At 36.6% G+C, this 14,709-nt stretch overlaps 1 protein-coding gene across 1 annotated transcript in view; it reads right to left on the reverse strand.

Annotated features, from left to right (window-relative positions):
• Positions 1–3,592: 3,592 nt before the first annotated feature.
• BCHE (butyrylcholinesterase) overlaps positions 3,593–14,709 on the reverse strand; it is a 101,144-nt gene continuing 90,027 nt past the window's right edge. Inside the window, exon 4 of the mRNA XM_003416257.4 lies at positions 3,593–4,486. Within this exon, the coding sequence (XP_003416305.2) occupies positions 4,362–4,486 (125 nt within the window). The 3' untranslated portion in view covers positions 3,593–4,361. The remainder of the gene's footprint in view (positions 4,487–14,709) is intronic.

Below are 14,709 nucleotides of genomic sequence, written 5' to 3' on the forward strand. Positions count from 1 at the left end.
TCCTCCTCTCATGGGCTCTGGTCAGTGTCTTTGTGGAACCCAGATCTTTTGTGAGGAACAATTCTACACAAAAGAAACACATTTTATAGAATAGGCAGTTTGACCAAACATATGGCACAAATAAGAAATGCCCTTGCAAGGAACTGCTGCATTGAGACCCCAAACTACTTGTCTGAGATGCATGGTCCAGGCTGGGATTGTCTTGTCCCCTCCCATAATCCATTTAAACCTGTCCACTGAAGTGCTCAATTGCCCCTATGTCTTGGGGTGATAAAGAGTGTGAAGAGTTCATTCAAGATCCAGTCCCGATATGATTTACCTGCTGAGAACACCCTGGCCTGTTGGCTTGGGAATCTGTCCCTGCACAGGATTTAGCCTTGGCCAGGGTCTCGTAGGTGTGTCAGCTGTCCTGTGCTATCCAGCATTTTCTGGACAGTGGCAGTCTATGCGTGTAGGCCCACTTAAGGATGATGGGATCTCCATGGACGGTCCTCTCTTACATCCCGGAGGTGGTGGATTGCACATCTCTTTACTCTGGAGCAGACACTGCTTCAGCCTCTGCAGTCAACTGGTTAGACCGGTCGGCTAGTTGGCTGTTTTCCACCGTCAGCATGGGGGCATTTCTGATGACTATCCACACAAGTAACAAAAGATTTTCAGGAGCAGAAATGATTTTGTTATTTTTTTTTCCCAGATGTCTCATTTCTGTAGGGGCTTGCATTATATGTCAGTCCGAGGGTTGTCAGTGGCTAGAGTGAATGGCCAGGCTATTTGCTATAGCCCATGTCACAGTTTCCTTGTGCCCCTCTAAAAACAGCCCTAACTGCAGCAATTCCCATCAGGACTTGGAGGCAAAAGTTTACAAAGGTGTGCATTAATGCAACAACATCATCAGTACACACAATAAGGATTTACAGGGGCCCCAAGGGACCTATCCATAGTCTGGGGCAAGTGTCTCAATGATAATGACCTCAGACCCAAAGTATACCTCATTGGACTTTGATTGTAACAAGAGGCCTTTGCTCCTTGCTGGTGAGAGAAAAATTAGGTTTAATCCTCAATGAAGAAATAATCATTCTTAATTATTTCTGAAAGAAGATCTGGGAAAAGTTGGCAGAGCCCTCACTCATTTGTGGGACCAGGCCTCCACCACACCAAGCGCAAGCATGGGTCCAACCCAGTTGCCTGGTAACCTGGAGGTGGGCCCTCTTGGTTTTCCCCTTACCATTGCAGCTGCAGCTATGTTGTTATTCAGTTATCTTGGCCGGGGCAGCTATCACAGAATTCTGAGGTCTCTTCAAGATTGCTCAACACAAGCTATCCTGAAGGACTTTTTCCTCCTTTTTATTTTCTTTTTTCCGTGCTGTTTTTAACTCTTTCTTTGCAGTGGGTGTTACCAGGTGTTCTCAGCACCAGGGAACTGTTTAGCCCCTCCGACTAGCTCCAGTCCCTTGCTGTACCGATTCAGCTAGCCGGGCTTCGCTGACAAACCTGGTATTTCTTCCACAGAAAAGCACACAGGCCAGACCTCCCCCCATTGAGGTCGCTGGCCACCCCGGGATTTCCCTTGAAGATGCCTCTCGCTTCCGCAAAGGGGACACTAATGTTTCAGTGGAGGAGGAATATGCTGCACGCTCCTCCAGTTCCAGCTCTGCCTCCAGCTGCCGAATTAGGGCCCTAGTGGCTGACTCCCATCGGATGCCCCTCTCAATGCTGCCAGTAGAAGCCACTCACACTAGCCGCCTTAGCATGGCAATCTGGCTTTCTCTTTGGGGCCTCCAGCTGATAAAGCGTATCTTCAATGCCCTTAGGCGTTTTCAGGGCATCACCGTACTCACGCGGTGGGCTCCAGCTATCCAAGATAGCCACGATCGCCCCCACCCACATGGAGGACAGGGGCCATCCCGAGGTTCCTCCCGTCAAGGTCCCTCTCCCCGCCATATGCCTGGCACTCACGGAGGTTTCCTCAGGCTCCAGGCTAACTCGCCAATTGTTGGTTAACAGCCCAGCGGCACCTGAGCCCAAGGTCAGCTGCATATCCAAGAGACTGAAGAAAGACTCCGGAACCAGCGATCATGACATGTATTTTGTTTGGGAAGCTTACTTACTCAAGTCTCATTGTTTTTCTCCCACCATCTTGGGCAATCAATGTTCCCAGGGACTTCAGGTCTAGGCCCAGATGTTTTCCTTCCTGTTGCTAAGGCATTCCTTGGCAGTGGCTGCTGGCTTAGTCATGCCGCTCCTAGCATCGTATCTCAGCCTGAATCCATCCCAAATTCATCCCCAGCATTCCTCGGGGGAAGAGAAAAGCTGATTCCATTAGAAGGGGATGCATATAGCTGAATAGCATTACCCTACAGCTGGGGCTTGTCATATGAGTCAGTGCACAGGTGTTCTCAACAAGTGTATTTTTCAAGGGTCTTCAATGTTGTGCAGGCACATTCCTGTTGGCTCACACATTAGATGATTCTATATCAAAATGTGACTCAAGTTATTCAGAAACATAATGGGTTCCTGGAAGAATGGCACCTAAATCAAAGATGGTGGTGTAGAATATCATTTGTGTGGTAGATTCTTCATCTCAAGATGAGGGAGAGACTATAAAGCAAAAATGTCCATTTACAGCAGCACTCAAGTGATACAAAAACTGGCTTGGCTTTTATCACAACTGTCTGTAACTAGCTGAAGCTGATAAAATATCACAAATGTTTAGTGATCCTGGGTTTGCAGACCCATACTGCATTTAACTGTAGACAATTCAGTCTCATGGACAATGGAACCTGTTGTAACCATCAGTGTACAGACCAAAGGAGTCATTTTGTCCTAGCCTGAGTTTTCAATGCTTAATTAGCATAACTCCCATGTAATCCTCTTTTTTAACATTTAAACTCCCCTGACCATTTCTTTTTAGTGAACTCATCAGTGAATTTATTCTCAGCTGTGGTGGAGCAGTGGTTAAACACACGGCTGCTAACCAGAAGGTTGGCACTTCAAACCCAACAGTGGCTCCACAGGAGAAAGATGTGGCAGTCTGCTTCTGTAAAGATTATAGCCTTGAAAACCCTTTGGGGCAGTTCCACTCTGTCCTATAGGGTCATTATGAGTTTGAATTGAGTTGATGGCAATAGGTTAGGTTTGGCTTATGTGCTTTCTTGCCAGGCAAGTTAAAAATGCAGTTATGTAATTTTAACCACACAACCAAATAATCTTTTGTCTGCAGAAAGTATAACTATTTATCTCCTTCTTTTTCTATTAAAATCCTAATATTTTGGGCCCAAACAAGAGTTCTCTCATCTCACCTGGTATACAATTTCTGACTTCAGATCAGGGCTTCAAAACTGGTTCATTTCCATTCAAACCCCTGCGGAGAATTTGCATTTCCATCCCAGATGTACTGAATCAGAATCTACAGTTTAACAAGATCCCCAGGTGATTCTTATGTATAATAAATTTTGAGAACCACTGCTGTACTAGTGGTTCTCAGATGTGGTCCTGAACCAGCAGTATTAGCACAGCTTGGGAAATTGTTAGAAATGCAAATTTTTAGCAGAGATTCAAACCAAAATGAAACCCTGTTTCAGATGTCTGCTCATGCACTTTTTTTTTGGTTCTGAGTCACAGGAAGGGCAATTCACATACATACATGTTTTGGGAGAGTAGGGGTGTGGTGAGAGTGGACAAGAGTAAGAGTTGAAAGAAAGAGGACTGTAGTGTGAGGACTCCAAGCATACAGATTTTTAAAAATTCACAATAGAAATAATTATATTCTTTTATAATTTGTCTCTTGGTAACAACATTTTGTTTCTATCATAAGGTTTTTCCAATTGACTGAGCCTCTTATTTTAAGATTTACTTCTCCCCTTATAAAAAGCAAGGGATGTCAATTGCTTTCTGTGTTTCTTCTTTAATATCTCATATTGACATTATTCATAAATAAATTAGAGGAAATGGCATTGTAAATCAGAGTATCCAGTGTTTCAAGGTCTAATCCATTAAAAAAAAAAAGTTACATACTATGAGTGGTAATAAAATACAGGTGTGACTTAGAACAGAGATAAGATACTAGGAAAAAGAATAGCTCAAAATCGTTCTGGAAAGAGAGTTTGAAGGAGCAAATCATTTTAAAATGCATATAATTGTCAAACTTTACATGTGAAATTTAATTAAACATGTTTTAGCCATTTGGGTTTTGAAATGCTAGGTAAAATACTAAGTGAAAGATATGAGGAATCAATATCACCCTCCTGGCATTTTTGTTTCAGCTATATAATAGCTTTCTTACTAGGTATGTAAGAGAGCTACTGATATTTTTGCCTTGATCTATAGGAAAATGAACATTCTATAAACGGTAAGTCTATTAATTAAAGACCTGCACAGCTTTCTTTCTTGCTAGTGTAATCGTTAAATTGATTTTTCCAGTCCATCATGTAATCATTCCAGCGATGAAATCCAGCTTTCCACTCTCGTTCTGCTTCATCAATATTTCCTGTAAAACATGGAATAAGCTGTATTAATCTAAGTTTTAATCTCTATTAACATTAATTGAAAAGTAATTTTGATTACAGATGCCATTTTTTCCAAATATACTGCACAAGTTTTTTATTCTTCATTATTATCAGCTTCTTTATCTATCTGAAAAACTTTAATAAAAAAGCTATATACCTTATAAAAATGTATCTAATATATACAAAAATATATATAAAAGTATATAATAAAATGCGTAAAAGTATAAAATTAAAAAATGGGTTTATATGTTACATTATGTTAAATTACATTATAGCACATTTTATTATATTAGTTTTAATTTCCAAGGTGATATACAGACATTACTTTCTTCTCTTGACTGCCTTATGCATAAAAAACTCATTCAATGCATCTCATTTGTATAGATATTTATATGGATTGTTTATTTTGATCAAAATGCTTATATATGAATATTAATGCTTAAGGATAACTTTGCAAATTGCATTCTCTATAGATTTTTCACTCATTCCAATATATTTTAATATGCAACAATATCTAGTCATTGTTATTACTTTGCAAGACAAAAGATAAGGCTGTCTCTGCTTTCAAAGAATTGGCAAAGTACCCAGGTGTGTCAGGTGATAGGAATGTTTATTCAGGAATAATTTGAGATAATGAACCAAAAAAAGGTCTATGTACTATAAGAAGTTTGCAATCCTGATTTATTAAGTATATTAAGGTATAAAGTTTTTGAACAATAGAAGCTCTTAAATTGCAAACTTTTTAAAGCATATATTTATGTGCCCAATATAAATAGATATGATAAGGATATAGGACAGTTGACATTATTTAAGACTACAAGAATTTTTACATTTGAGCTTCTTTTTCTTTTTGAACTTTTAGGATGTTAAATTGTAGTTGTTAAATGAGAAATAAAATTTCAAGTGATTTCAACTGTCCTGAAAGTAGGCAGTGACTTTTTTTTTTTTTTTAACATACACTTTTCAGTTAGGTAGCTTTGAAATTAATAGTAACTTTGTAAGATATTAATTTGGAGAAGATAATTCTGATTAATTTAAAGTTTATATGCAAAAAAAAAACATTTACAACACTTGTACAGCCATTAAAATCTTACCTGCACTTAGGATATACTTAGATATAAAATGTTCATACTGTGTGGACATTAGATAAATATTTGTGAATTTATTGAAAAATGTTCCACTTTTATGCAAAAATGATTTTTAAAAGGCCAATGACCATATTTTTTTGTGTGTGAATAATAGAACAATTCTAAATGGTGAGAAAGTATAGATGTGGAAGAAAGACGTTAAATATACCACATGATCCACTTTAAGCTTACTTGTATGATATTTGATTTCTGTTTTAAATATTATACAAAGTAAGGGCTGTAAAGCTCAGAAAGAACAAAGTTTCTGTTATAACAAATAAATGACTAATAATTTAGCATTTGGACCATAACTTGATATTTAGAGAAAAGTTCCCAGATCTGATTTCCTTTCCTTGTCTATGGAATGATACCAAGTCCATTGATTGAAATAGATATAACTTTGTTTCTTCAGGTATCCTAATCAAAAGTCTATAAAATTTAGTACATTCAAATACTTTAACCTGAGTACTTGTTCCTTCAAAAGTGCTGGTCATTGACAGAGACAATAAAATACAAAACAATTATTATCTAACAGAATCCAGAGGAAGTGAATGCATTATAAAAAGAAGATAAAATTTTTTGATTGTCATGAAATAAATCAAAACCAAGAGTAGAAGTTTTTCTCTTCCCTTTCTTTTCCTCCTCTGTTTCTTCTTTACTTCTTCTCTCATATTGGCTTGTTTATTGGTGAGAGGACAAATCTGTGGTCACATTTCAATGTTTTCCATTATTAACATATCATATTAATGATGAAACCATGTGACTTAAGTGAGCTGGCATGTCACAAACTACATATTTAGAGGAATAAACTTGATAAGTAAATTTTAATTTATTTAAAACTTGAGGGAAGAAACACCATTAAAATAAGCAATGTCTTCACTCTATAGTTGATTAATTAAAACATAATTGTGTCTTAGACCAGTTTCATACTGCCTAATCAATATGGTAAGTTCCTAACTTGTAATCTTAACTAAAAGGCAGTATTTTAACTGAATGTACTAGAAAAGGAGAACAAAAATCCGAACAAGAGGAAACATGTAAACAAAGAGAGAAAGAATGTAGAGGGTTGGTATTAAATTAAAATGTTCAAATGTTGAACAGGTCCATCAAATATTGGACTCTTGTTTTCCTCAAATAGTTTGACTTCTAATGCCCTCTTTAAATTTATTTTAGAAAAAAGTATAACTTGCAGAATATTTTTTTCCATTTATTTTCTATTCTTTATGTTTCTTCTTCCAGTTCCAATATTTTGTGTTCTGAGCTGTAAACATAATGGAACATTTAACACAATACATTATGATTTAATTAATTTTATGAAAAAAAAACTTGAATCAGTTCATTGATCTTCCAAAGTTCTTATGTAAACAGTATTAAAGTCCTCTTTATTCATTCTATATGATGTCCATATTGTATAATAATATGTGTCTTAGCTATCTAGTGCTGCTATAACAGAAATATCACAAGTAGATGGCTTTAACAAAGAAAAATTTATTCTCTCACAGTCTAGTAAGCTACCCGTCCAAATTTAGAGTATCAGCTCCAGGGATGTCTTTCTCTCTCTGACAGCTCTGGAGGAAGGTCTTGTCATCAATCTTCCCTTGGTCTGGGAGCTTTTCCGCATAGGAACCTCAAGTCCAAAGGATGCACTCTGTTCCTAGCACTGCTTTCTTGGTGCTATGAGGTCCTCCCATCTCTCTACTGGCTTCTCTCTTTTATATCTCAAAGGCGATTGGCTTAAGGTACAATCTAATCTTGCTAATAATCCACCTCATTAACATCACAGTGATAGGATTTAGAACACACAGGAAAATATCATCAGATGACAAAATAGTGGACAATCACTTAGTACTGGGAATCCTGGCCTAACCAAGTTGGCACATATTTGGTGGGACAAAATTCAATTCATGACAATATGTAAGGAAAAAGTGTCTTGTTTTCATTCATATTATTAACAACGGAACACACAGTATTTATTAATTTTCTTTAAGTTCAATGTACTATTATAAAGCATTTTAAATAATATCTTTTAAAAAAGTAACACAATAAAGTTAAAAGTAAAAGGACAAGGGCAAATACATAGCACACATAAATACAGAAGAAAAATAAGGGTTGAATTACGAAAAGCAGGCATGGCAAAACACATGGTCAAAAAAGTAAATAATCATGTAAATAAGATAAATCACCTTCAATGTTGATAAAACTTAAAATTCTCATGAATCTTGTTCTTAAGAACATTGCAACATAGGAGGTAAAAAAGTAACAAAAATGTATTCAAAATATAAAGATATATTAAAATCAATATGCTAATTGCTGGAGAATTTAATCCATTTCTGTTATTTCTTAAGTACCTTAATAATATAACAAGTAAGGATCTGATTGATTTAAAAATATATACTTAACCTTAGAGAAAAACAGGTAATTTATTCTTTATTCAAAAGAAAAATATGTTTCAAAAAGTACTATCATATTAAACACCTTTCTCTAAAAAACAAACAAAACATTAAATTTGATCTGTAAAATGAGAAACTATATAATCTATTTCTGTAAAACAAAAATTTATGTCAAAATAGTAAATGATCAAATAAACACATAACCTAAAAAGTCCTCTAATAACTAGGGAAGTGTGTGGATATTTATAACATCTATGTCTTGGAAACTCTATGGGGCAGTTCTACTCTGTCCTGTAGGGTCCCTAGGAGTCGGAATCGACTCGATGGCACTGGGTTTGGTTTTTTTTTTTTTTTTGGTTATGTATAAATAGACATACAAACAGATCTCTCCAAAGCAAATCTTTGTATGCAAGAAAAAGGCAAATGTGCAAATGAAGATAAAATCTGAATAATAGATATACAGACATATGGAATGCTGCCAAATTTGCATTCAAAGGCAAAAGTGAATGCTAAATACTTTCATGTTGAAAAAGAAAAGTACTCTTTAGACCAATATTCAAAAGAATAATTAAATAGATGTAAAGAAAACATATTCCTAGTACAAATAAACCAGCACACAAAAGTAGCTGTTCGGATGAATGGCATTACCTCAAAACTAAGAAATATTATGTTGATGCCATATGATATTCTTATTCCTATTGAACTGCTCGGTTAGCAGCTGAGCTCTTAACAACGGTGCCACCAGGGCTTCCTACTAGATGAAACATGGTGTAAAGAAATTAATTAACTGTTAAATAATTCCCTCAAAATAACACAAAAACATCTAGTTGTTTAGGTATTGTATTCTTCTTTCCATTTTTTTTACATTTTGATAGGCAACTGAAGATAAAAAAAAAAAATTCTTTATTTCTAAGTAATTTTTTAAAATTTCCAAGTAATTTTGTGTATCGTAATATATTTATAAATATTATGCAATTTTTGTTTTGGTTAATATCTTTAAAAATGCCATTTTGAGAGGCTGAGCCAAGATGGTGGAATAGACAGACACTTCCAGAGAGCCCTCTTACAACAAAGACCAGAAAAAACAAGTGAAGAGAGTATATTTATGACAAGCTAGGAGCCCTGAACATCAAAGGCAAACTTAGAAAATGAATTGAGGGGCAGGAGGAGGAAGAGACAGTTTAGAAGAAGAGAGGAGTTACCAGACCTGAATTGTGGGGAGCCCTCAGGCACCATTCCCGGAAGCAGATGCAGTGAGTTAGTACTAGTGTTTGGGCACAGTTTCCACAGGGAGAAGCAGCCAGCCACACAGCCTACTCATACCTCTGGAACCAGAGAAGAATGGTGCTCTCGGCAAAAGCTAAGTACTTGCATATATTTTACTGTGCTCCCCTCACCCCCTGTTCCCAAGCTGGCTTCAGTGGGTGGTATCCCTGGGCCTGAGATAGGCCCTGTTGAGCACCTAGAGCCATCCTCCTGGCTTTGGAGAAGGAATAAATTTGCAACTGGGGGAAAAGTTAATTTGCCAGCTCCACTAACCAGGGCAGCTCAGGCCAGAAGCAGCTCCTGTCCAGGCATAAAAGGTCCATGGACTTTGAGTACCTTTCCCTTCTGCATGGACCTGTGTGGGCCTATTTCAGGAGAATAGGCTCTTGTTGGCAGACTCCAAACATTTAAACTGTGTGGTGGAGAGGTGGGTGTTTGATGTTTGACATTGCTTTGCCAATCAAACAGAGTCCTCATCTACCCACATCAGGGGCCTAAGGACTGGTGGCTCCATTCAGGTCACCCAGCCACCCATGACAGTGGCCCATGGATAACTGGTACCTCCTAGTCCTTACAACCAAAAACATTGGGTGGCCATGGTCTGTCTTTAGAACACACCCACCTGTATGCTCTAGGGAACAAGGACATGCTTTCCTCAGAGACATGTGGGGGACAATTCTCAGCCCCCTGCCTTGTTCAGAGAGTGACCCCCTGCTGCAACCAGAAACTGGTACCTACACCAATCATCCCTTTCCCTCTAAGACTGTAGGACAGAGCCTGTACCACACACTTGATGATCAGCTACCTGGACACTTGAGCTGAATTCATACAAGAAAAGTGAATGGACTCCTAGACTGATATACCTGATAACAGCTCTAGCCATCTGGGGACAGGAAGTCAGAGCTCCAAAGGTGAAAATAATCAAGCTAGCTCACTCAAACAACCCATTTGGGCATATCAAAACAAAACAAAGCAAGAAGCTAGGACACAGTAAGCAAACATAAAATAAACTAATACAATAACTTAAAGATGGCTCAGAGAGAACAGTCAATATCAAGTCACATAAAGTAACAGACCATGATCACGTAAACAAGCTCTCAAAACAAAGAATCAAGCGACCTTCTAGATGAAAGTGCATTCCTAGAATTAACAGAGGGAGAATATAAAAGATTAATATACAGAACCCTTCAAGACGTCAGGAAGGAAATAACGCAATACACAGAACAAGCCAAGGAACACACAGATAAAGCAAATGGAGAAATAAAAAAGATTATTCAGGAACATAATGAAAAATTTAATACACTTGAAAAATCCATAAACAGACAGCAATCAGATATTCAGAAGACTAACAATAAAATTACAGAAGTAGACAACTGAATAGAAAGTCAGACAAGCAGAATTGAGCAAATGGAAGGCAGAACTTCTGAACTTGAAGATAAAGCACTTGGCACTAATATGTATGAAGAAAAATCAGATAAAAGAATTAAAAAAAAAAATGAAGAAACATAAGAATCATGTGGGACTCTATCAAGAGAAATAACCTATGAGTGACTGGAGTACCAGAACAGGTAGCGATAACAGAAAATACAGAGAAAATTGTTGAAGATTTGTTGGCAGAAAACTTCCCTGATACTGTGAAAGATGGGAAGATATCTATCCGAGATACTCATTGAACTCCACATAAGGTAGATTTTAAAAGAAAGTCACCAAGACACATTATAATCAAACTTCCTAAAATCAAAGATAGAGAGAATTTTAAGAGCAGCTAGGGATAAATGAAAAGTCACCTACAAAGGAAAGTTGATAAGAATAAGCTCAGACTACTTGGCAGAAACCATGCAGAGAAGGCAATGGGATGACTTATATAAAAAATTAAAGGAAAAAAATTGCCAACCAAGAATGTTATATTCAGCAAAACTGTCTCTCAAGTATGAAGGTGAAATTTGGATATTTCCAGATAAACAGAAGTTTAGGGAATTCGTAAAAACCAAACCAAGAAATACTAAAGGGAGTTCTTTGGTTAGAAAATCAATAATATCAGGTATCAGCCCAAGATTAGAACACTGGGCAGAGCAACCAGAAGTCAATCCAGACAGGGAAATCACAAAAATAAATCAAGATAAAAAATACTCTCAAAACAGGGAAACAATGATGTTATAATGCAAAAGAAGGAAACATTAAGATGGTAAAGAGGGACTAAGAAATGTAGTCATAGATCTTCCATGTGGAGAGGAAGACAAGGTGATACAAAGAAATAAAAGTCAGGTTTACATTTAGAAAAATAGGGGTAAATAATAAGAGAACCACAAAGGAGACAAATATCCTACTCATCAAAATAAAATACAAGAAAAACATAGAGACTCAGCAGAAACAAAATCAACAACAAATATGAAGAAAGAACAATATATAATCTACTCAGCACATAAAGTTAAGTGGGGAAAAAGAAACTGTTAACAACACGAAAAAAGATATCAAAATGACAGTACTAAATTCATACCGATCCATGATTACGCTGAATCTGAATGGATTAAATGCACCAAAAAAGAGACAGAAAGTGGCAGAATGGATTAAAAAACACGATCCGTGTATACGCTGCCTACAAGAGACACACCTTAGACCTAGAGACACAAACAAATTAAAACTCGAAGGATGGAAAAATATATCAATCAAACAACAATCAAAAAAGAGTAGGAGTGACAATATTAATTTCTGACGAAATAGACTTTAAAGTTAAATCCATCACAAAGGATAAGGAAGGACACTATATAATGATTAAAGGGACAATATGCCATATTAAATACTTATGCACCCAATGACAGGGCTGCAAGATACATAAAACAAACTCTATCAGCATTGAAAAATGAGATAGACAGCTCCACAATAATAGTAGGAAAGCGTGGAGGGAGGCAGTGGGCTGCCTCATTAGGGGGAGAGCAATTGGGACTATGTAGCAGGATATATATAACTTTTTGTGTGAGAGACTGACTTGATTTGTAAACTTTCACTTACAGCACGATAAGAATTAAAAAACAAAAAATGCCATTTTCAAAAGCAGCTTTCCCCCAAAAAACAAAACAATACCACAACAATACTTACATTGGATTGAACCAATATTTTTGTGATAATTTGGAAGGCAGGCTATACCAGCATTACTTATACTCATGGGTAGTTTAAGCTATATATTAATCTCATGCTCGATTACAAGTAAATTTTAAACTCTAAAAGAGAAGAAGCTATTTTAAAAAATTCTATAAATAATTAATGGCTAGGTATGCATGACTGAAATGCTTGCATTAAAAATTTTTATTATGTGTAATAAGTAAGTAATATATTTTCAGTTTTCTTTAAAAAAATTGCCTAATGGGACACTGTCAAATACCATATAAGTCACATGCCGTACACAGAAAACATAAATATGTATGATAAAAAAAAAATGTATGATAGAAACTGATAAATAAATTTAACTTCACATGTATTGTCATCTGAGTATTTATTGGGAATAGGTCATTGTTGTGAATTCATAGCAACCCTGTTAGAGAAACTAGAACTGCCCTGTAGGGTTTCCGAGGCTGTAATCTTTACGGAAGCAGTCTGGCCACAACTTTTTCTGGCAGAGCAGCTGGTGGATTCAATCCACCAACATTTCTGTTAGCAGTTGCGCACTTAACAACTGTGCAACCAGGGCTCATGAGGGAAAAGGCTAGTTCTATATATTCAGGCTAACAATTTTCAGTACAAATCTGTAAGTCATACTAATGGCACATAAACCTAATAAGAGGTTATATAGGTTATAAATATAAATCAATTAAAACTTATACTGACTTAAGACTTTTTGATTTGTTTTTATTATTCTTTTTATTATGCTATGTATAAGAACAATAAAATAAAATTTTATTTTTAACTAACTTGGTAATATGTGTGGTTTTAACTACTTTAAAATTATTTCAAAGGGCACAAAGTCTTTTCCTTGCTGTAAAACAGAGGGCAACATAGATTGTGTGTACAGATGTTGGGGAGATAAAAAAGAAGAAACTAAAATTTTCCATATTTGATGATTCACTGTGAAAAAGAAGTATAAAGCTGTAAGAGGCAGGGATGATATAGTGAGTTTAGCAGGCATAAATGACCCTGGTGAGTGGTGACTGAGAAATTCTAAACAGGTATTGGGATTACGGTAGGATACAGGAAGGAACAAGAGGGGCAAACTTCCCCAGGCAGCAGTATGCATGGTGAATTCTAAGAACAGCAGAGGTTAGAGTGGGTGGAAACACGTAAGCAAGAGGAAGAATAGTAAAAAAAAGAGATCAAGGGGGGATGGGTGGCAGGGGCAGTGGTAAGAAGATATTTAGGATTTTGTTCGCAATTAGGAGCCCTAGTGGCTCTGTGATTAAGAGACAAAGAACGACCTTGAGTATGTACCACTGTAATTTAGAGACCATCTCAAACATAGATTTGATGCTTTGAACACTAATTACTGAAGACCAGATGAGTTGTGGAATGACATCAAGGACTTCACACATGAAGAAAGCAAGAGGTCATTAAAAAGACAGAACAGAAAGACAAGACCAAAATGGATGTCAGAAGAGACTCTGAAACTTGCTCTTGAATGTAGAGTAGCTAAAGTGAAAGGAAGAAATGATGAAGTAACAGAGCTGAACAGAAGATTTCAAAAGTCGACTCGAGAAGACCAAGTAAAGTATTGTAATGTGCAAAGACCTGGAGATTGAAAACCCAAAAGTGAGAACATGCTTGGTGTTTCTCAAGCTGAAAGAACTGAAGACAAATTCAAGCCTCGAGTTGCAATATTGAAGGATTCTACAGGGAAAATATTAAAAGGCAAAGTGTCTAAAGAAGATGGAAGGAATATGCAGAATCCCTACCAAAAACGATTGGCTGACATTCAACCATTACATCAACTAGCATACGGTCAAAAACCGATGGTACAGAAGGAAGAGGTCCAAGCTGCACTAAAAGCATTGGTGAAAAACAAGCCTCCAGGAATTGATGGAATACCAATTGAGATGTTTCAACAAATACATGCAGCGCTAGAACTGCTCACTGATCTATGCCTAGAAATTTAGAAGATAGCTAAATAGCTATCGGGCCAACTGATTGGAACAGATACATATTTGTACTCATTCCAAAGAAATGTAATCCAACAGGATGTGGAAATTACCAAACTATTATTAATATCAACACACAAGTAATATTTTGCTGAGGATCATTCAAAAGCTGTTTCAGCAGCACATCAACAGGGACTGCCAGAAATTCAAGCCTGATTCAGAAGAGAACATGGAACGAGGGATATTATTGCTGATGTCAGATGGATCATGGCTGAAAGCAGAGAATTCCAGAAGGATGTTTACCTGTGTTTTATTGACTATCCAAAGGCATTCAACTGTGTGGATCATAACAAATTAT

Source organism: Loxodonta africana, chromosome 23 (assembly GCF_030014295.1).
Source record: "Loxodonta africana isolate mLoxAfr1 chromosome 23, mLoxAfr1.hap2, whole genome shotgun sequence".
Lineage (NCBI taxonomy): Eukaryota > Metazoa > Chordata > Mammalia > Proboscidea > Elephantidae > Loxodonta > Loxodonta africana.